Source organism: Phocoena sinus, chromosome 13 (genome assembly GCF_008692025.1).
Source record: "Phocoena sinus isolate mPhoSin1 chromosome 13, mPhoSin1.pri, whole genome shotgun sequence".
Taxonomy (NCBI): domain Eukaryota; kingdom Metazoa; phylum Chordata; class Mammalia; order Artiodactyla; family Phocoenidae; genus Phocoena; species Phocoena sinus.
In genome coordinates, this window is record NC_045775.1 from 82580703 (window position 1) to 82602657 (window position 21955).

The 21955-nt window shown below is 54.1% G+C and overlaps 1 protein-coding gene across 24 annotated transcripts in view; it reads left to right on the plus strand.

Moving 5' to 3' along the window:
• The window catches only part of INPP4A (inositol polyphosphate-4-phosphatase type I A), a 163550-nt gene that overhangs the window by 97270 nt on the left and 44325 nt on the right, over positions 1–21955 (plus strand). For 21 of the 24 annotated variants that reach the window (XR_004352944.1, XR_004352954.1, XR_004352955.1 and 18 more), the window contains 12 exons: positions 1183–1301; positions 3324–3440; positions 3715–3794; positions 5970–6081; positions 6842–6932; positions 7385–7532; positions 10331–10461; positions 12314–12418; positions 12902–13010; positions 17385–17568; positions 18822–19041; positions 19830–20072. Coding sequence is in view for 12 of the 24 variants with exons in the window: in XM_032653347.1 (XP_032509238.1) it covers positions 1183–1301; positions 3324–3440; positions 3715–3794; positions 5970–6081; positions 6842–6932; positions 7385–7532; positions 10331–10461; positions 12314–12418; positions 12902–13010; positions 17385–17568; positions 18822–19041; positions 19830–20072 (1659 nt within the window). In the remaining 12 variants the exon portion in view is untranslated. Of the gene's footprint in view, positions 1–733; positions 878–1182; positions 1302–3323; positions 3441–3714; positions 3795–5969; positions 6082–6841; positions 6933–7384; positions 7533–10330; positions 10462–12313; positions 12419–12901; positions 13011–17384; positions 17569–18821; positions 19042–19829; positions 20073–21955 lie in introns of all 24 variants that reach the window. The other 3 variants (XM_032653353.1, XM_032653354.1, XM_032653355.1) reach the window with 2 other exon arrangements.

The following is a 21955-nucleotide window of genomic DNA, read 5'->3' on the forward strand; positions in this document are numbered from 1 at the left end:
ACTAGCGAATATAACAAAAAAGAAGTAGACTTACAGATATAGAGAACAAACTGGTGGTTACCAGTAGGGAGAGCTGGAAGGGGCAATACAGGGGTGGGGGGAGTAGAAGGTACAAACCACTGGGTGTAAGATAGGCTCAAGGGTGTATAGTACAACACGGGAAATATAGCCAATATTTTGTAATAAGTGTAAATGGAAAGTAACCTTTAGAAATTGTATAAAAATTAAAAATTATAAAATTTTTTAAAAAAATCAATTGTTTCCGAAACTCTGGGAATTAACCAAAGGCTTACAACGCTGTGGGGCGTGTTCAGTGCCCCTCCAGAAAAGCCAATTCTTTTTATGAGTGTTGGGTGATTTGCCATATGTTTCATCAGTTACAAGGTGGGTATTTTTTCATCTTTTAGTATATCTTTAATCAGAAAGTGTCTTACAATCAGTGGCATATCATAGACTAATGGCAGTGGGCCTTTTTTTCTCTCATAATGCATTTTACAACAGATAGCATGTCAGATTGAAAGACGTATGATCATTTTTCCTGTGGGTTCCCTTCTGTGATAGTTATCTGAGTCTTTCAAAATGCTGAGTACATTTTCTAACTGAAACAGTTCTACAGGTACCTTTTGTTCTGAAAAGTGACATGTTTAGTGATCTTACATTTGATGTAAGTCTCATAAGGAGAATGAGCTATGACTTCCTTAAAAAAAAAAAAGCTTTGTTTACTTTGCCACAGAATTCTCATTTGCTCCCAACATACATCACACACGGATCTGGGGGCACCATAAGCTACGGCTGCGGAAGTCCTGGATGCGGATGTGTGTAGCTGGGTCTTGATTTCATCAACTCTGTGGCTGCCTAGCTCCAGTTAGTTATTAAGGTCAGACTTTATGGGTCAGACCCTTCCTATGTCATCCACTCCGTGGACGTAGAGAGCCTTCCATGGGCAGTGCCTACATTGCTGTCCTGGGGGCTGGGGAAGGCGGGGAGGAATGAGAAGGGATTGCTTCTAATCTGAAAAATCACCTCCCTGTGACAACTGACAGTGTGATCATCTCATCCCTTTGAGTGCATTTACCTCTCTTTCTTTGGGTGCATTTGGAACAGAGGACTAACTAGAGCCTGATTTTAAAGATTCGCTTCTATTTCAATTTTTATTTTATTTCTGTTGTTTTAATTCTGTAGCTTGCAGTGAGCTGCATACGCCGTCGCTAGATCGAAAACCAAATAGCTTTGTAGCAGTGAGTGTGACCACCCCACCCCAGGCGTTCTGGACGAAACACGCGCAGACGGAGATCATTGAGGTGGGTGCTGCTGGCCCCTGGCCTCCGGCGGCTCCGTGACAGTTTCTGATCCCGGTGGGAGGGCTGTTCAGTGGCCGAGCACCTGTGGCTGCAGCTGCATTCCTGTGGATCGTCGCTGTTCTGCCATGGCTTTTCAGTGCATTGGTATCTTTCATCACACTCGCTCACGCGGGTGGCATTTATATTCGCCATATCCTTTACCGTTATTATTGACTGTCTGTTGACAGGCTGTTTTTGAACAGTGGGTCCCCTAAGGTTGATTGCCTTTGAAGAGGTAAGACCCGATTCTTCCTTGTCACCTCCAGTTGGCTGCTACTTTTGGACGGTCGTGCTCATTAATCAGAGTTTGGAGAGTGTTAACCCTAACCAACCCTCTTACTAGGCATACGTTTATTTTTATTGGTCTTTATCTTTATATTCTTTTGAGATGTGTGCTATGTGTTTACTTTTTACGTTACGTGAAATGATACGCGTTCGCCTGGGGAAGTTTACAAAATTTCTTCAGATAATTGAGCACATCAGGTAAGTTATGAAACTAAGTGTAGGAGGTGGCTGGTGTGAGCTCCTGTTGGATTTTGTTGGTGACGTGAGCCTCTAGGTGTGAAGTATCTCCTCCCTGGCACTCTCCACCAAACAAATTGCATTTCCCCTTCTCTCCCAGTTTCACATTTTGGAAGACAAGACACTTTTTCATCCTCTTAGAAATGTACTTCCAAGTTCAAGCCAACAATTCTGTTTTCTCGGCATTTGTCGAGCACTGCCTATGTATGAAGCCTAGTGCTGGGTGCTGTGGATGATGCAAAGACCCTTGAGGCCCCGCCCCTGCCCTCAAGGAGTCTGCCATCCTGTGGGTGAGGAGGCGGAAATGAGCGTGGCTCGTGCAGACAGAGCAGAGTGTGGCCTCTGTTAGAGCAGAGAGAAGAGGACGGTATGCGGAGGACGAGGTCCCGTCCGTCCAGCTCGTTGTGTGGGTTTGGAGAGTAACTTGATCCTGTCCAGTGTGTGCAGAGGCAGAGCAGGAGTGCAGGGAAGCGGGGGTCTAGCCGGGCGGGGCAGCCTTGTCCGCAGGTGTGTTTCAGGGAGGCCCCGAGTCGGAGGTCGCTGGGGGAGTGACAGTGCTGTGGGGCCCGACTGGCAGCAGAGAGGAGTGGAAAGAAGGGGGCATGAGAGGGAGGCTCTGGAGGTGGAACTGGCGGGGGTGCGTCGATGCTGGGTGGTTGAGAACAAATGAGAAGAAGGCACCAAAGCAGGTGCCCGGGTCTGCAGCCTCCTTGGCCAGAGAGTCAGAGAGGGTCCGAACCAGCGGATGGAGGGACAGGTTGGATGGGGCTGCGGCCCCAGCAGGGCACCTGGGGCGGGCACTGTCCAGCAGGCGCTGAGACACTGGAGCTGGAGCTGCAGGTACAGACAGGAGCCGCTAACTCTTTGGCTGAGATTGCTAACCACCACCTGAGGAAGAGAGTCTGATGTAATGGCACTTTGCGGGGCAAGGCCGGGCTGCCAGGAAGTAGCTACCTACGATTGAGACACTAGCAGCTAGTCCTCAGAAAAGGATAGCCCTAAGAAAGCCGGACCGTAATTATTCCAAACCCGGGATTCTGGAAATAACCAGCTCTGGCCATTCATATCCTCTTCCATCTGCCTTTGTACATTTTAAAGGAATAACCCACAGTAGTAGGTCCAAATACATAACTCATCTGAAGTTGTAAGACTACGTGTGGACATTCAACTCAGTTTTAGAAAATCCTTCCCGCTGAGGGAGGAACCCTTAGAATGAGCCCGTGGGCCCAGCTTGTGTGGTGGTCTGTTTGTTGTATCTGGGCCCAGAAAACTTTGTCCTTTTTGGAAAACAGTGTTTTGGTTATATGCGTCCATGTAAGCCCCATTCGTATTTGTGTTGATCCAAGTTGGTAAGAACGTTAGTTTCTCCTTCTGAGAATGTTGGTGTATTTCAGAAGCAACCAGTTCAAAAAATCCAACTCCGTATTCTGATTCTTTTTTTTTGTTGTTGTTCTATTCTAGGGAACCAACGATCCTATATTTCTAAGCAGTATTGCCTTCTTTCAAGACTCCCTCATCAATCAGATGACGCAGATCAAGCTCTCCGTGTATGATGTCAAGGATAGATCTCAGGGAACAGTTAAGTACCATGTTGTGGTTTGTGGGATATTCTTCCCTTTTTGTAAAGTTATGTAATCATTTGAGAGGTGAACACGAGATTGACTTCACTTCTGGCTCACAAATTAATGTCCAAAGGTACTTGTCTTTGGGAACGTCTTTATGAGCCTCCCCATTGGGCTACTGAGATGAGGTCAGATGTGTTGAGAGAACCAGCCAGCTGGACTCCCCAGGGCCTGGCAGTTGGAGCAGAGGCAAAGCAGGTGCACTAATGCTGTCTCCCCCTCTTCCTCAGATGTACTTGCTGGGCTCTGGAACATTTGTCGTCAAAGATCTGCTCCAGGACAGGCGTCATAGGTTGTATTTAACACTAAGGTTGGTATTAAATTTTGTCCCTTTGCAAGGATCTGGAATTATGAGGTCCAGGGACAGATGGGGAAAGGCCCTACTTCCTGTACTGAGAGAGCACCGTGTCCCTAGAGGCCAGTCTCTGGGCGGGGACTTGGTTGTCATTGAGGAGAGAGAAAAAAAGCCTGTTGGAGGGCCTGTCTCGGAATGGAAATGTGCAGTGTTCACAGGAAGTATGCAGACCCAAAGGAAAACCTAGGTATACACCTAATAATACCAAACATACTTTGCTGTTATCTGTCCCCTCCCTAATAGGATCTCCCAGAGGACAGGGATGTTCCATGGTTTTGCTCGTATCCCAAGACCTAGAACAGTGCCGGCTGCTCAATAAATATTTGTGGAAGGAAGGAATGTGGGGAGGGAGGCGCGGGGGGGGACCCCACTATGTTGGGGTCAAGGTGTTGGTCCTTCCCAGATTCATTTTAGGGGCGGTTCCCACCCTGACATAGTGTTCTTTTTTTTTTTTTTCAAAATAATGTAAAAATTGGGGAAATAGTCCCAAATAGCAAAGAAGGTTTTGACACAGAAGATGAATTCCCTGCTCGTAGTGCGACATTTTGAAGATACGGAGATGACGGAGTTGAAGGCGTTGGGCAGGGCTCACCCTGCTGTGTATGTGGAGAGCTTGACTCAGGACGAGGAAGGGGTCTCGGGGAGAAAAATCAGGGTCGCATGGGGGAGGGGCCGTTAGAGAAGAACACCCAGGTACATCATACGCCAGAGCTGATTCTAGTTGGATTAGGGTTAAATGTAAGATGTGGGCATCCTCCTTACATTTTATAGTCATTTATTAAGCTCTTACTGTATGCTCTCCTGGGCATCCTCCTTACATTTTATAGTCATTTATTAAACTCTTACTGTGTGCTCTCCTGTATGACCTCGCCTAATAACACAACCCTAGGAGGAGATATTAGGAACCTGAGGTCCAGAGAGGTTAATTAACTTGCTCAGTGTTATCCAGCTAAGACCTGTGAGAGCCCACGTACAAATCCAGGCTGTCTGATTCCAGAGCCTGCACTTTTTATTTTTTAGTTTTTGGCTGCGTTGGGTCTTTGTTGCTGCGCACGGGCTTTCCTCTGGTTGCGGCAAGCGGGCTTCTCATTGTGGTGGCTTCTCTTGTTGCGGAGCACGGGCTCTAGGCACTCGGGCTTCAGTAGCTGTGGCACATGGGTTCAGTAGTTGTGGCTCGCAGGTTCTAGAACGCAGGCTCAGTAGTTGTAACGCGCGGGCTCAGTTGCTCCGCGGCATGTGGGATCTTCCCGGACCAGGGATCGAACCTGTGTCCCCCGCACTGGCAGGTGGATTCTTAACCACTGTGCCACCAGGGAAGCCCCATCATCCTTTTTAAAAGGAGCTAGAGATGACCATCGAACAGAGAGCCTGGGAAGGGACTTTTCCAGGCACGAGAACCGTGAGAGTGAGTCACAGAGGAAATGGTCAGTGGATGCATGTGACCACATAAAAATTTAGAACCTGGCTAAGCCCCACAGCTTAGATAAAAAAGCCAGAGGCTTCAGGGTATCTCTGAATGAATCAAGGATTCACTGGGGCTTCCCTGGATGAATCAGATGGGCCCAGGCGGCCAGCAGCCACCCTGAGGGGTCTTAGCAGTAAAGCGGACCAGGGTAGAGTGGTGTCAGCTATACCATGAAGGATTCAGAGGCTTTGGGAAGTCCTGGGTGACCTCAGCTTACTTGGGGTCCCGGCCTAGGCCTTGAGGCTAATCAGAGCTTGAGGGTGGGGTGGGAATGAGTAGAAAAGGGGTCTAGTGCCAGAAGAAGATGCTCTCCAGTCCCGATTGCAAGGTGTGTCCGCATCACACTCCAGGGCGGGGTCAGCCCAGGGCTGATGGGCGCCAGCCTCCCGAGCGGGCATTGGCTACCCCCGACCCCCGCTTCACCGGGCACGCCACCCATCTCTGGGGTATCGTCTCCTCTCAGACACAGCCCTCTTCTGTGCCCCCATCTCCTCGCCTGCCTCCCCCAGAGCCTGTGCACACGGTAACTGCTGCTTGACCCACCAGCTTGCCCCATCCTGGCACCCCCAGGACCCCTTGGCCATCCAGGAAGCTGTGCTTTGTGTTGAAGCAGAAAATGAAGCGCAGTCACGGCGCTGTTTACCGAAGCGCGTTGCCGGTTGCAGGTCTGCGGAGAGCGACCGCGTGGGCAACATCACCGTGATGGGCTGGCAGATGGAGGAGAAGTCAGACCAGCGGCCCCCCGTGACCCGGTCTCTGGACACCGTCAACGGGAGGGTGAGCACACCACTTTGCTCCTCTCCGTGAGGAGTCGAGGACTGTCCCGACGCACTTTGCCAGTGAGCTGTGAGGAGGGGAAGGCCGGGCTCTGCCGGGCGCGCCAGTCCCCCCAGGCACTTCTCCAAGTAGAGAGAAGCGGGTCCCCTGCCCCTAGCCCCAGGCCACGCCGGCGTCTCTCCAGAGTGCGAGCTGCAGTCAGTCGGGAGGGCAGAGGTGGCTCGTGGGTGTGGAGTGAGACCCAGGTCACCCTGAGGGCTGGTCACGGTCTTCCTTTCCCAGGCGCTCCTCTGCCTCGCAGCCGCCTGGGCCCCGTCTCACACCTGTGCCCGGCCCCCCCACCAGCCGTGTCACCCTCTCTGATGCACAGCCACTCACCCAGACACTCTCAAACGACAGTTCTAATTTCAGAGCCCAAACGCTGGTAGTCATTGTAAAATACAGAGATCTCTCATTTTACCCCAAATGAACCTGAACGTCAGCTGTGGAAATACTCCTGGGCCTCGTCTACCACTGCTCTTTCATCCTACACGTCAGAACACTCAAAGACAAGGGGAAGTGACTCGTTTGAAAGTTGTGCATTTCTAGAAAACTGTGTGGGCGGAGTATGTTCAGCGTCCCGGGAGGGGGCCTCACTGGTCTGTGGCTGTGCGTTCCTCGTAAAGTTGATGGTGGATGTTAGTTTCAAGGGTTCTTTTATGACGTGATATGCTCTGGAGTCAGTCACAGTTTTCTCACGCTTTTCTGTACATGTTTTTAGATGGTTCTGCCTGTTGACGAGAGCTTGACCGAGGCCTTGGGAATCCGATCCAAATACGCTTCGTTGCGAAAAGACACTTTACTGAAATCGGGTAAGCAGCTTCCTCTGTCAGTGCCCTTGCCACTCGTGAGTGTCCACGCGGGTCCGCGGTCTGCTTCCCCACCCGCTCTGGTTGTCACGGCTGTGCACGCCCATCGTCACCTCTCTCTGCACATCAGCGTGCCTTTGTGGCAGCATGTCGGGACCTCGTGACCCTCCGGGGAGGAGGCTCCTGCTTCCTTTCGCTCTGTCTCGATGGCGTCGGGCTCGGTGACCGGCAGCCTCCCCGCCCCAGTCCTGGCACCTTAGAGCTGGTGACACGGTCGGGGATGATGAGACCGCATGTCACAGGGCAGGGGCGTTCGGGCTCGGTCACTCCGTGGGTGTGGGTCTAAGCGTTTTAACTCCCTGGAGATGAGCAGGAAGGAGACCCGGGGGCCGGGGGGGAGGGGCCCCGCGGCGGCCTGCGCCTGCTCACTGCGGCCCGTCGCCCTCCTGCCTCAGTGTTCGGCGGTGCCATCTGCCGCATGTACCGGTTCCCGACCACCGAGGGCAACCACCTGCGGATCCTGGAGCAGATGGCAGAGAGCATGCTGTCCCTGCACGTGCCCCGGCAGTTCGTGAAGCTCCTGCTGGAGGAGGACGCGGCCAGGTGAGGCCCCCTGTCATCTGCCCCTCCCGTCTGGAAGGCCCGTGGACGGGGTGGGTGAGCACTGGCCTCAGATGGGCCGTACGCCCAGCGTCCGCCGCCTGCCTGCTGCGCGGCCTGGGCTCAGTTTGCTCATCTGTGTCCCGGGGTTTCTGTGCGAGGACGTCACGAGACAGCGTGCCCGACGCGCCAGCTGTGCCCCTGCTGAGCACGGGTCCCCTCGCCTCCCCTCCGGCCTCGAGAAAGTTAGACTAGCTGGTCCCTCTCTGGTTGCGGCTGCCTGGGTCACGGTTTCCTACGGTCCGGGCTCCAGAGGGCTAAGGATGACCCATCAGGACACTGATCCTCTGTGTCTCTCGGCCCGGGGCCTGCTTCACTGGTCCGGTCCTGAGGCGGGGAGCAGCCTGCGAGGAGGTCCGGGCACTGCAGAGTACGTCTCCCATCTGCCTAAGAGTCATCTCTGCTCCTTGCCATCGAGCAGTGTTAATCGTAGATGCAACACAGCAGCTGCATGAAGGAAAACAGTGCAGCCAGATCCTACTGTTTTAATAATGCAATGAGCTGCTTTATCCCCCTATATGTGTATATTTTATTTATTTTTAATTTTTTTAGATGAACTTTTTATTTATTTTTGGCTGTGTTGGGTTTTTGTTGCTGTGCGCGGGCTTTCTCTAGTTGTGGCGAGCGGGGGACTTCTTTTCGTTGCAGTGTGCAGGCTTCTCGTTGCGGTGGCTTCTCATGTTGCAGAGCACGGGCTCTAGGTGTGCAGGCTTCAGTAGTTGTGGCACGTGGGCTTTGTAGTTGTGGCTCGTGGGCTCTAGAGTGCAGGCTCAGTCGTTGTGGCTCGCGGGCTCAGTAGTTGTGGCGCACGGGCTTAGTTGCTCCGCAGCACGTGGGATCTTCCCGGACCAGGGCTTGAACCCGTGTCCTCTGTGTTGGCAGGCGGATTCTTAACCACTGTGCCACCAGGGATGCCCTGTGTATATTTTATAGAGTTAATTTTTTAAAACTTCCTTTCAGCTTTTCCATATTTGTAATATATTTATATAGCTACCATCTACTTTTCTATATATCTTCAGTTTCACTAAATTTTTAGTTACGCATAATTTCCCACTGTTTGGTGCACTATAACTCGGAAGAGTTCATTCATTCATTGTGTCGGTTTGGAGGGTTTTGTTGTTTCTCACACCAACCACATGGCCAGTGTTCTGCTCACTGTGGTGGGGAGGCGGGGGTCTTGATGAGCGAGGTGGACCGTGGGAGACAGTAACAGAACTTGGGCCACACGGGGCCCAGACGGGTCACTGGTGTGCAGAACTTAAAAGGGGCCGTGAGAAGGAGGAGGGTGGCCGGGGCAGGCCTCTGAGAGACGGTGACACTAAGCTGACACCCGAAGCACAAGGAGGAGCCACGTGACACACGGGCAGAGACACGGAGAGAGAAGGGCTCGCAGCGGCTGAGGCAGACAGGCTCGGTTGCAGACCCAAGGCCAGTGGGGCCACTCAGCCGGCAACCCACGGGGACATCGGTCCCACCCAGCCTTGCCTGCACCGAGGGTTCTTTTACATTAATCTTATTGATTAGTAATAATAATAATAAAATGGCACAGCTTTAAAATTTTTTTTAACTTTAGAAAATTTAGTAGATTCCTAAACACTTCTATAAACTTAGCTTTTTCCCCCCCTTAGAGGAAAACGCGCATAGTATAAAACGCCAAGGAGCGCAAAAAGGTTTTTAACGAAAAGCATAACTCTTGGGATTCTCAACTTTCTGGTCTCCTTCCCTAGAAACAACCACTTTTAGCCGTTTTAGTGTTTTCTGCTATATTTCTAGATTTATGTATAGAGTGCTCTCTTAATTAATCAACTTCAGAGATTAACTGCTGATTTCCTATGAAGAGGATTTTGGGTCTTTTGTACCTTCCCCCCCAGTTTCCTAAAATGGTTATCCTTTTTTTTTTTGAATCCATTTTTTGTGTTCATTATTCTGATTATGTAGCTCTTATTTCCTGCTGAGCTAAGAAGTTTATATTTCAGTTCTTAAACAGCTTTCATTTTTGTGGATATAACAAATTCTTTTTTTCCCTTGTCTTCTTCTCTATGCACTTTTAGATCTAGACAGTTCATTACTTACACAGGTAGTAAAGGGAACGATAGCTAAAGCTGCCATCTTCCCAGGGTCCTTGTCCCGGACCCGAATAGGATGACAGTGAAACATAAGGGGCCTGGTGGCCGCAGCAGGAGCCACGGGACCCCCGTTGCTGAGCAGCCCGGCTCGCGGGACAGCTTTATATTCTGCAGCTCTGCTCTGGTGAGGGCAGAAAGCCCCGCCTCCCAGAATCCAGGAGGCAGTGACAGCCCCGCGCTGGGGGGATGGACGGGTGGGGAGAGCCTGTAGCAGTTGCCCTCAGGCTCCAATCCTCCTGTGCTCCGGGAGGGTCAGACTCAGGCTGCAGTTCAAGCCTTCATGCCCCTGTGGCCTCTGGACACACGCAAGGTCGCCAGGGGGCCGTGGTGGAGCCACTCCCCTCTTCACTCCTTCTCTTAGTTTTCCCTGAACATTTGACTGAGTTCCTCTGAAAAGCCTGTCTGTGCAGTTTCCACGTGGTCAGTGGTCTGCCTTTTTTACAGCCGCTCTTGGAGCTGTCTGCTGTCCTGCCCTGCTGCTGCCCCTCCAGACTCGCAGGGCCTTCCCTGGGCATGACGCGTCCACATCCATCTGTCCTCCTGGCTGGTCAGGACTCCTGAGCCTCTGCTGGGAGGGAGCCGGCGCCATGGCCTGATGCGTGTGTCTTCTTGCAGAGTGTGTGAACTGGAGGAGCTGGGGGAACTGTCCCCTTGCTGGGAGAGCCTCCGGCGCCAGATCGTCACTCAGTACCAGACCATCATCCTCACGTACCAGGAGAACCTGACCGACCTCCATCAGTACAAAGGTGGGTGCCCGCTCTCAACCCCACCATGGCTCACCCGCTCTCATTTTCCCAGCTGGAAATCTGGAACCCAGGGTCATTCCCACTGACAGACACTCTAATGGATTTTTAAAAATAGATTCTCATGTAGGTGTGAGTTCTCTCAAATATGGAGTTTTCAGATCTTAATTGAGAAGACAAATGTGTGAATTGCATCGAAAGTTCCTTCCATGGTGTCATCTGCCAAAACAACCGCTGTAGGATGAAATTCAGGAAAGACAAAGTCACAGGCTGTTGGTTCATTTTATTTCTTCATCTTGGTCTAGCATCAGTGAAATGGCCAAAAGGATGCAGGCCGTTTGCCTTGAGACAAAGCAAGGCAGGGTTTTCTAGATTTCCCGGTTTAACTGTTTAGCGGTCCTTATATTTACATATGAATTGAGTGGAGCTCTCCATTTTAAGACTCAAAAATGAAAGTGAAATATAGACACATCTTTTCTTCTTGAAAGATGCCACTTGATTTTCAAAACATTTTCAGGGTAGGTTTAGAAGACTATGCTTATTAACTCATTCCCTTTTGGTTCCAAATGGAGTGACTCTTTTGGTTTTCTATTACTTTATTCTCTACAGATTCTTCCCTCCTTCCCCTCTTTATAATAGAATTTCAGCTTTTAAAGAAAATCGTAACCCCTTAACGTGGGCATAGCACAGAGGAACCCGTTCCTAAACTTGGCTGAGAAGCATCCAGGTTTACAGGAGTGATGACAAGATGATGGTGCCCTGGGTTTGGTTTGAATCTGAAGAACAGATCTAAGTGTATTTCTAAGACAAATGGCAGCGTTTGCCTGAAGGGACTTAGGGACCTGCCCGTGCTGGATGCTTGTTACCTGGGAAAGTCTGAAACGCCCCCACCAGGATTCTTCTAGAGCAGAGCTTCTGAGATGTCAGTGTCTCCAGAGAGTCTCGTGAACAGCAGATCTGGGATTCTGCATTTATAACAGGCTCCCAGGATGCCAGTGCCGGGGGTCCATGGGCTACCCCGTCAGTAGCTAGAGAACCATCTCCCGTGGCAAAGTGCAAAGCGGACAGTGGCTGGTCTGCGTTTTGCATACTGGCAAAATAAATGTGTCTTTTTTCACTAGGTGGAATGTTTATTTCTCCTGATTGTTAGTGTAATCTATAGTCTCTTTTTCTAGGCAAGTAGTTCTTTACTTAATTAGTTTAGTATTCTAATTATAGAAATAAGATTGTGAATATTTGGTAGAAAACATGGTCCAAACTCCTGAGCCCCACCCCAGGATGTGCAAGGGGACATGTTAGCGTGTTTTCCGGAGGCCAGAATCGAGGCTGTGTAGCGTTTGCTCATCTGATAGACCTGGGGTGATGAGCAGACCTTCTCATGGCTTTTCAGAATTGAGAAGTGTTGCTCCCGTCACGCCGGTTTCTTAGATCTTGGATGCCGGCGGGCTCTACGGTTGGAACAGGCACTTCCTGGCACGGGCCCACTTGCTTTTTATAGTGGTGCTGACATCGTGCTGCACGGAATCCTGTCCCTGTGTCAGACCTGTCGGTTGAGAGCTGCCGATGGGAAGGCCCGGCGTCGCTCCTGAGCCTCCGAGGGTGGATCCACCAGGCCCCTTTCACCACCCAGGACCCTGAACCAGTCTCCTGGCCGGGAGCTGCTCTCCCTCAACCTTTCGAACCCCATCGTCTGGGAAGGAAGTGTGCTCACGGGCAGCTCAGAGTTTCTGAGGCCACTGCTGACACACACCTGCATACCCGCAGCAGTACCCGCAGACTGTCCCTTCTCCACCCACCGTTCATGAATGGGGGATACGGGCTGACCATCTTTATTTTCTCACATTCCATTCCTCAGGTCCCTCGTTCAAGGCAAGCAGTTTGAAAGCAGATAAAAAGTTAGAATTTGTTCCCACAAACTTACACATACAGAGGATGAGAGTTCAGGACGATGGAGGATCAGGTAACCGTCTTGCTGGATCACATCTCACTTCTTTTCTCCCTGAGCTGCCCCACATCTGCCCCAGCCTGCCCTGTGTGTGCTGCTGCTGGGCGCTCGGCAAAGGCACAGCCCAAGGGCCTCCGGAAGGCCTCTGTGGAGAGCTCAGACCCCTTCCCCTCGTTTGTCCCCCCTCCAGCTTCCCTTTGTGTTGCTGTGTCAGAAAATTGCCCACAGGTCACCCTTCTGAAGGTGGGATGCAAGCTGAGTCGCTGGGTAGTTGCCCTCTGCCCTGTGTGACTCTCCCCTGAGACAGGACCCTCGTAGCCGAGATGATGGTGCTTGGCTCCAGAGGCCCTCGGGCAGCCCGGGCTGTGCGACTGAGGGAACCACAGGCTGCTTGGAAGTGGGCTGGCGGGGGATCCCAGAGCTGTGCACGTGTCCCTGTAGCTGGCTCGTCCACAGGCCTGAGCCCAGAGTAATGGAGGAGAGCTTTCTGTCATTCAGATCAGAACTACGACGTTGTCACCATCGGAGCGCCAGCAGCACACTGCCAAGGCTTTAAGTCAGGAGGTCTCCGCAAAAAGCTGCACAAATTTGAAGAGACCAAGAAACAGTAAGTTCTTGGAGGGTGTTTGTTGTCCTTGTACTGCCGTCTGACGCTTCCTAGGTTAAAAAAAAAAGAAAGTCAAAACGGGTACCACAGAAAACATCCAGCATCCGATCTGCTTTTGCGGGGCGGGAGGAGCTGCCTTACGGGCCCTGTGTTGCTCTGTGTGTGTGTGACTGAGCTGGGTGGGTGACGAGGCACCCTAGCCGTGGTCCTGTCCCTGTAAAATGACAGCGGATGGAAATGCACCTGGAGAGCAGCGCCCCAGGCGGCGGCCCTCCTGGACGCTGGGGCTCGGCTGCCCTTTACAGGCCCTGGTCGGTAGGTTGAAGGTCACAAAGCGTGAAGCCCGGGAGAGGTCGTCAGTGTCGGAAAGGCTCAAGGTGCTGCGCGGAGTTGACCACGCTGAGCAGGAACTTGGGAGGTGGGCGGGGTGGGGCGGGCCTTGCGGAGCTCACGGTGAGGGGCGGGGCCTTGGGGGCAGGAGCCGAGGGGAGGGGCCGGGCAGGCGCAGGCGGCGTGCAGGTGACCGGAGCTGACGGGTCTGGGCCTGGCCCTGGGGCAAAGTCAGCACCAGCGCTTGGAGCCTGCTGGAAATCGGCGAGCGGAGGGTGCAGGCTGTGCTGTGGATCAGAGGGGACGGGAGAGAGCGCTAAACCGAGCTGTTGAGCTGGACGCCGCGAGGCGTGGGTGATCTTCCCGAGCGTCACGCGCCAGGCTTACCTTGACCAGGGGGTGCGGGTGTAGGAAGTGGATGCCATGCGTGTGGCCGAGGCCTGGGCTCCTCGGGCCGTGAGGTGGAAGAGCAGCGTGAAGGCCTCAGGCGCGCAGAAGGTGACCGAGATGAGCCCGTGCTCTGGCTGATAGGAGAGATGAAGGCAGGTGGGGGGAGACGGCAGAGGACACCGATGGAGCGAGGTTCTGGGGGAGACGGGGCGGCGAGGCCCGGAGAAGAAGGTGGGGCTGCAGAGAAGGAACAAGCTGGGGCCACGACGGGGCAGTCTGCGTGGAACGTGGGCTCGAGGGGCGGGAGCCCAGTGCTTTGAGGACGGTGAGGCCAAGGCCCGCCAGCCTCAGGAGGACCCGTGGGGCAGTCGAAGGAGGCTTAGCGCTGGCCGGAGCCTCAGGCCCCAGGGCGGGAGTCAGGACAGGGCTTGAGCAAGGTGACCTCGGACTGCACGGGTTGGGAAGAAAGGTCAGGGGCCAAGGGGCCAGCAGGCTGGCGGAGAGCAGCTGGGGAGTCGGGTCAGAGCTGAGCGCAGGGCTGGGCGGCATCTCTGGGAGGCCCCTGGCAGCCTCCTCGACCTTGATTCGTCCCCACCAAGGGCTCCTCCCTGGACAGACAAGCCAGGCCACCAGATCCCCCCGAGGACTCACCGACGCGGTGCTTCCCTGGGAATTAGGACAAAGGCGAGCTTCCTGTGCCACCACACTCTGCACAGCCAGCCGCGTGTCTGTCGCACCATTGCATGTGGCCGCGTGGAGGTGCGAGTGTGTGACCTGAGGCTGGCGTGGAGGCCCTGGAGGAGAAAGCCGCTCAAGAGGGCTGTCCCTGTCCCAGGAAGGTTGGGGTGTTGATACCTAAGTGTTTGGCATGTTAACTTCAGTACCTCTTACTCCCTAAGTACTTCTACAGCATTTTTCTAATATATACATTTTTATTTAATGTCCTACTGATGTCGTAAAACCACCTGCAGGAATGGTTTGCACCAGGGGAGCTCTCCTTTCGGCGCAGGTGTTACTCACCCGCATGGGACGTCTCCCTGGGGCTCGAGCACATGCGCAGACGTTGCTCTCACCAGTGAGCGTGCTGGGCTCTTGAGTTTAATCGTCCCTGTAGTCGGGGCCTCGACAAATGATCTCCAGAATTTTGACGAAAGAGAACTTGTTTTTTAAATTTTTGTTCTGCATTTGCCGTTTGCTAACAAGCTGCTAATATTTCGTTTTGGTTCTTTTCTTTAGCAGTTTTGAGGAGTGTTGGTGAGTTTTCTGTCTGTGGAGAGTGTGTGTTTGGGTCTTGCTCTCGTGCGGAGAGACTGTCCCCTCCTCTGAGGTGCTTCCCCCTCCGTGCCCCCGTGGGCTCCTAGTTGTAGCCTCATAGACAGAATTCTCCTTCCAACTGCAATGTCCTGTGATAATGAATAGCCCATCTCCAGTCTGCTGTGTCAAACCCTCCCAGTCTGGTAGCAGTTCATTGCTGTGCTCACTCGAAGCGAAGACCCAGTTTTGTTCCTCCAGGATATGAGGAGCCCAGGCCGGGCAGGTCCCCAGGTGCTGGGATTTCAAGTCAACCCACTGGTGCGTCTGGGAGTCCCTTCCTGGCTTCTTTTACAAGAACCTGTGGCTTTTCAGTTTTCAGTTTCCCTTCACGTCTTGTAGGAATGAAGCCAGCTTACATTTTTATGGTATTTAATAGTTAATGGAGATTTGTAAAACAGTATTACTAGGGCCAGTTTTATCCCTGGAGGGCAAACCAACAATTAATACAACCAAGTGACTTTTTCCACCAACAGTGAGATGGCAGCCAGAAGCCACCATGCCTGCTGCCTGGGGTCCCCACTGCCGTTCCAGGCCTCCCCAGACCCGCCCGGGGCACTTGCCCCGGCCCAGAACAGGGGCTCAGCCCTGGGGCTCGTGAGGCACCCGTAGCCCTCAGAACTGCTGCCGTCGTAGAGCTGGAGCAGCTCAGGGGCCGTGGCAGGGCGGACGCTGCTGGAGGTGCTGCACGCTGAGGACACCCTCCCCCGTGGCTGAGGCTCTGCGGCTGCCCCCCGTTTAGGCCACGCTCGTGTGTTCACGGTCATCCGTGAACAGCGGCTCTTTGAAGTGCATCCTTCCTCGCCCCCGCCACGTCCTTCCCGTGTTACTAACAGGTTCTGTGGGAGCACACAGTGAGCGGGGTGATGCTTTCTGTCCCGCTTGTCGGAGGCTTTGTATCTGCTGAAGTGAACACACCCGTCTCCATACACACGTGTACGTGTGCGTGCAGCGCCCGTTCCGTGTGTTCTCTAGATACTGGCTCCTGGGAAGAATAAATTTAAAAACCCTGTTTCGGATCGTGTTCCTGAGACTCAGTTGTCCTGGATGGTAGCTATTCATTTGGCAGTGATTGCAGGTTGGAAAGCAGCGTGCGCACCTCGTGCCGTGCAGGCTTGACCGCAGCCTGCTGCATGGGCTTCCGGCAGCTCCATCGTTTTTCACTGTGGTGTCTGGGCTTGGGGTGTTGTTTTTTCTGGGTGCTTCGGTTTTTGTTTTTGCATGTTTACCCCATAGTCCGTCAGGGGAGTGGGCAGGGCGGTTTGTTGGTGACCCAGCTTCGGGTTACCCTGGAAAGAGCCCAGCAGGGAAAGGGCTCAGTCCTACCGTGTGACCCTCACCTCCAGGGGCAGCAGTGGGGGGTGTGGTCCTCCCTCTTTTCCCTGAACTCAAAGGGCAGCTCTTCGAGGGGACCACTCAGGGCCCCTCCTTACATGAAGCATGGCTGCCTTATACGTCTCCCTGTTTCCCTCAGGTGGTCTGAAAAATAAACTTATAATATTGGGTTGATTGGGGATCTTAGCTAAGAGACATGCAATTTACCATCCCCATCTAGAAGGTCCCACGAAGCCAGGGGCGTGGAGTTGGATCCCCAGAGGCTGGTGTTTGTGCCGGGCAGTAGCTTTGACATCAGATCCCGAGATGCACATGCTGCTCGGTGGCAGGGAGTGGGGGACGAGGGAAGGACTGGTTTTCAAAGCCAGTGAGGCGTCCAGGCCTGGCCTCTCCAGTTCGGCATGTTCTCCATGCCCCCCCTTCATCCGATGGAACATTGAGCAGGGGAGTCCCAGAGCAGGGGAGAGAGGATGGAAGCCCAGTGTTCTGGGGACTTGCTGGGGTAGACACACGAGGGAGGGTGTGGGTCTGTGCACAGAAAGTTTGAAGTCCTGATTGGCCAAATGAAAAGACAGGTTTCTTTTGGCAAAGTCCAGCCCCTACTGCAGTCTCCCTTCACTGAGGTGTGAGCCACTCTGGTGTCAGCAGGTCTCCACTGAGGTACTGCTTAAAAACTGACAGAAGAGGTTCTTAGGTGAAAGGTTATGAGCATCCAGGCAACTACTGGGTTCAACATCTGTACACACAGGTAGAAACACAGTAAGAATACAGATACATGCAAACATGGATAAAAGGCTTACCTGTATTTTAACATTTCAAGCCTCTACTGTACAGACAGAATGGATCTGCTGAGATTTCCTCTTGTCCACCAACACTAGAACTAGCCTAGGAAACAGCCCCGACTAACAGGAGGCTTCACCTCGTGTTGGTTGTGGGCAGGGGTGGGGAGGTGCTACTATCCCCACCGATTCGAGAGAACCCCTTAGAAGCCGTTCTCATCCTTTTTAGTACGTCGTCCAGCTGCCAGTCCATCATCTACATACCACAGGACATTGTCAGAGCCAAGGAGATCATTGCCCAGATCAACACCCTGAAAACCCAAGTGAGTTACTACGCAGAGAGGCTCTCGAGGGCGGCCAAGGACAGGTCTGCCACTGGCCTCGAAAGAACACTCGCCATCTTAGCAGACAAGGTAGGAGAGGCTACCCTGCTGCAGGTGGGTGGGGGTCCCTTGGGTTTCTGAATACCCCTGGACACCTCATGTGTGCCTAGAGCTGTCCACACAAATGGTGACACTGGGATGACCTTGAAGGTCTGACTTCAGATCCTATTGCCACAAAGGCCTGGGGCGGGGCTTGGTGACTGGCCCGTGGTCACAGAGCTGGATGGGGGCAGACCAGCAACGGAGCCCGGAGCTCAGGAGTCTCAGCTGTGGCTTCATGCACTTGGCTTTCCAGGGAGCCCCTACACGTGCACGGGGGTCTTGTTGAAGCTGGGACAGTTCCTCTGCTTCCTTAGTGACTGCCTACCCGGCACATTTGGGGCCACATTTCCATTGTACTCACCGTTCGAAAAAAGAAACTGAATTATTATACGCACGTAATATAAGAACAGTATAATTTCACTGGCTTATATATAGTCCACAAACCAGCTTCTAATTAACTGTCATCTGATCCTGATTAAAAATTGATGGATGATGCTTTTTCACGTGACTCAGTGTCTCTCTCAGCGTACGTGCCTCCGCCAAACACACACGTGCCCACAAGCACACACACGTGCACACACAGATTCTGGTCACACTTCCCCACACACACCTGCTTCACTGGGATGAGCTGCTTTTCCCCGTCCGAATGTCTTGTATCCTTCCCATGTGTTTGCCCAGTAAAAAGACTGAGCGCCGGGGATTAAATCCACTCATAAAATAAAGGTGACGTTGTCAGATGTCAAATTCTGAGCCACAGAGCTGCTGTTGCGTGCAGAATTCCCCAGAACCGCACGTGCTATGCCAGGAATCCCGCCGCCCAGGGCTTCAGGTATTAGATGTGAAGCATAAGACTTCAGCGGTTAAACTGAAGTGAGGCCTGTGCCCTGGGATGGAGGGACAGCCCGGGAAGCCAGTGAAGGCTGGCACTGGGCTCACCCCGGGCCCCTCCTCCAGCCATGTCAGGCTCAGAGGCTGGCCGGGATCCAAGAATGTCAGAGGCTTCTTGGCCTCCCTGTCGTCCTCCTTGCGTTCTCCGGGCTTCTGTGGGAAGTTCTTGCCGAGATTCAGCCGGGCCTGTCGTGCGGCAGGCAGCCTTTAGCCTCGGCCGTCCCGAGGGCTGCAGCTCTTGGGGTGTGGGCACCGTGCGGGAGGGAGGAGAGGGCGGGCTGGGCGCTCAGAGAGGCCGGGCCCCGCAGCCCCACCTGGGTGCTTAGCGGCCAGGTGTGCGTGTGTCCCTGCAGACCCGGCAGCTGGTCACCGTGTGCGACTGCAAGCTGCTGGCCACCTCCATCCACGGGCTGAACGCGGCCCGGCCCGACTACATCGCCTCCAAGGCCTCGCCCACCTCCACTGAGGAGGAGCAGGTGATGCTGAGGAACGACCAGGACACCCTCATGGCCAGGTGGTCGGGCAGGAACAGCCGGTCTTCCCTGCAGTTGGACTGGCACGAGGAGGAGTGGGGTGAGTCTGGCCGCCCCCCGCCCGTCACCCTGCCGCTGAGCCGGCCTGGAAAATGCGAGGCCTCGCTCCCGTCGCGGGTGTCGGGCCCAGCCCGGGCCCTGCCCCCTCGGCCTCCACTGGCCGTCAGCCCTGCCGGGGCCACGTCTTTCTGGAGATGTGGGAGCTGAGGTGCTGGGCAGCTTGATGAGGATTTGGAAGACGCCGCCCTGACATCCCGTCACGATGTTGCTTCCGCTGGGTGGGCTCTGAGAGCAGGGTCTGCCCCTTGAGGGAGTGACACATCACGGACTCGTGTTTGTCGTTTGCTGGGACTGTTCTTCGGCGGTGTCGTCCTGGGGGCACCGGATTACCGGCGGCAGCAGCGCGCTCCCCCAGGCCTGCCCTGGCGTCCTGAGTGCTGCCTGGGTTTCTGCAGGGACCCCCTCCGCCCCCGTCCCCCATGCGGAGCGACCCACCGCCTCCATCCAGAAGACCTCAGTCCCCTGCGGTGTTTGTACGAGGTCTGCGGGGAGGGAGGAGGGGACGAGGGTGCTCCCGTGGCCCTCGTGCCCACAGTGGCCTCCGGGACAGTGACTAGCAGACGTCCCCCAAACTTTGAAACTGACGCCCACGGGACATCGACTTGTCTTTGGAAAAGCAGATGCAGCTTTAACGGGGGATTCCAAATTGTCTCGCCCTCTCTGCGTCTTGCGGGGTCTCAGTGGGCATGGTGCCCGGGGGCGGGCTCTGCTTTCTGCCCTGTGTCTCCTGCTGGGAGAGCTGACCCCGCGCCCCTTGGGTCCGCCAGGAGAAGGTGTGGCTGAACGTGGACAAGAGCCTGGAGTGCATCATCCAACGGGCCGACAAGCTGCTGCAGCGGGAGCACCTGCAGGGCGAGGGCTGCGACCACAGCCTCCCCGGCACCGGCAGCTGCGCAGGAAGGAAAGGTAACCGGGGCAGCCAGGCCTACTGGATCCGACCGGAGGACCCCCTCTGCGACGCGCCCCCCTCGCCACGCCCCCCCACCGCATGCCGCCCTCACCCGACCACACGTGCGTACGCACCCCGCTTCCCACCTCCACCTCAAGCGCTGTCCGTGTGTTCGTGTGTGTCTCTAACTCCACGCCCGCCACGCAGACTGCAGGGAGGCCTCTCAGCAGAGGGGGTGTCGCGGCACCCAGAGCAGTGGGGGCGGGGGCTCCCCGAGCCTTCACGGCTGCGGGGCCCGCGTGTGAGCCTGCAGGCGAAGGCCGGTCCTCAGGGCCCTGCGGGCTCACGCTGCCGCATCCGGGAGGGTGGGGCTCCTGGACTTTGCTCGTTTGTCAGCCAGTCTGGGAACCCGAAGGAGGCCGAACGGTAGATGCCTTTCTCGTGAGGTTGCTTACTGCATCAGGCATCAAGGAAAACGTGAGGCGTGCAGCTCTCTCTGGATGAGAGCTGGTGGCAGGCCCAGCGGACTCGTCTGGAAAGGCTGGTTGTCACTGGCTGGGCGCACTTTTATCCGGCAGAGGCCTGCTGCCCTGGGCCTTGCTCGTAACCCAGTCAGAGGGTGGGCCCCGCTCCCACGTCTGGGGGGGCCAGTTAGGTTCCTCTGTTCGGCGCCGCCTCCAAGGTGGGGCTCTCGGTAGAAGGCAGGACGCTGGCGTGAAGCGGCACGCTTCAGAAACAGCCTGCTGCCTGCGGAGACGCAGGGCATGACCAGACGCTCTGCCCCCGCTGTCGCCTTACAGCTGGGGGCCTCGTGCCTGCTGAGCCCCTGGGTCCCTGGTCCCTGCAGCTCTGGCCTTTCCCCGGAAGAGATGGTGGGGTTGTGTGCCAGGCAGCTGAGATCCAGCTGCTGCCGCCGCCTCCTTGCCCCCCTTTGGGTGGGTTAAGGCCCAGCTGGGCCAGGGATGGGCCGCTGGCAGTGGGACTTGTCATTTTCTGAACCGGGCAGCTTTCATTCAAGGCAGGGTCTCGCTCCCTTGTCGGAGCCTCTTGGTAAATCCTCCTTGGGTTTGTCAGACGCCCTCCCCCTCCAGTCCGCCTGCAGTCTGTCCCCAGGGTGCGCTCTCACTTGAGCCTGTGTTTCCGCGGTGTCCCCGTCCTCCACTCTGCCATCTGTGAGGGGTTCGACTTTCAGTTCCCCAAACCTGTGTTTGGTTCATGGAAACTGTTTTGTCTTTGTTCGTGCTCTCATTTTTTTTTTTTTTTTTTTTTTTTTTTTACTGTAAATTGTGTTTCTTTAAAAAAATTTCTGAAAGTTCATTGCTCATTTCTCTTTATATTGTCCTTGCTTGCAATTTAAACATTTTTCTGCAGATTTAAAAAAAGTTACTGATTGGATTTTTTTAAATGCAGGAGATAGTTCATTTAACTGGATATACTGTTGTATTCATAACTGAAATGTCCTCTTTTTCTAGGCAACGTCCCATATTGTTCAAATATATAGACCAAATTTAAGTGCAGTTTTAAAGTTACTTAAAGGAGCATTTATTTGTGATATTTAGGGCTTGACTTGTACCTGTGTGTGCCATACAGATCAGCTCTGTTGTGCTCATGGGAGTAGGAAGCGTTTGAGAGAGTCCTGACTCTGCTGATCAGCACTCAAAGAAACTTATGAAACCATATGCCTCTAAATTACCTGCACACGGTCCTTAAGTTAAACATCTGAGCACAGCCGGGAAGCCGTTCAGACCTCGGCATGATCAGGAGGATCTGGAAAAGCCAGACTGTGAGCCATTTGTTTTACTCAATCTCTTGTCCTCAGGGACCAGAGCTGGGCTCTGTCGTGACTCCCGATGCCCTTCCAAGTTCCTGGGGCACTTGTTTTGGCCTAATGGGCGGGGTTGTGTTCACACCAGCGTATTTACCGCCTGTGAACAACTCCATGCCTCTTTGAAGGCATTCTCTCTTTTCGTTCCAATTCTCTACCCTGTCCTGGGTCCTTGGTTTT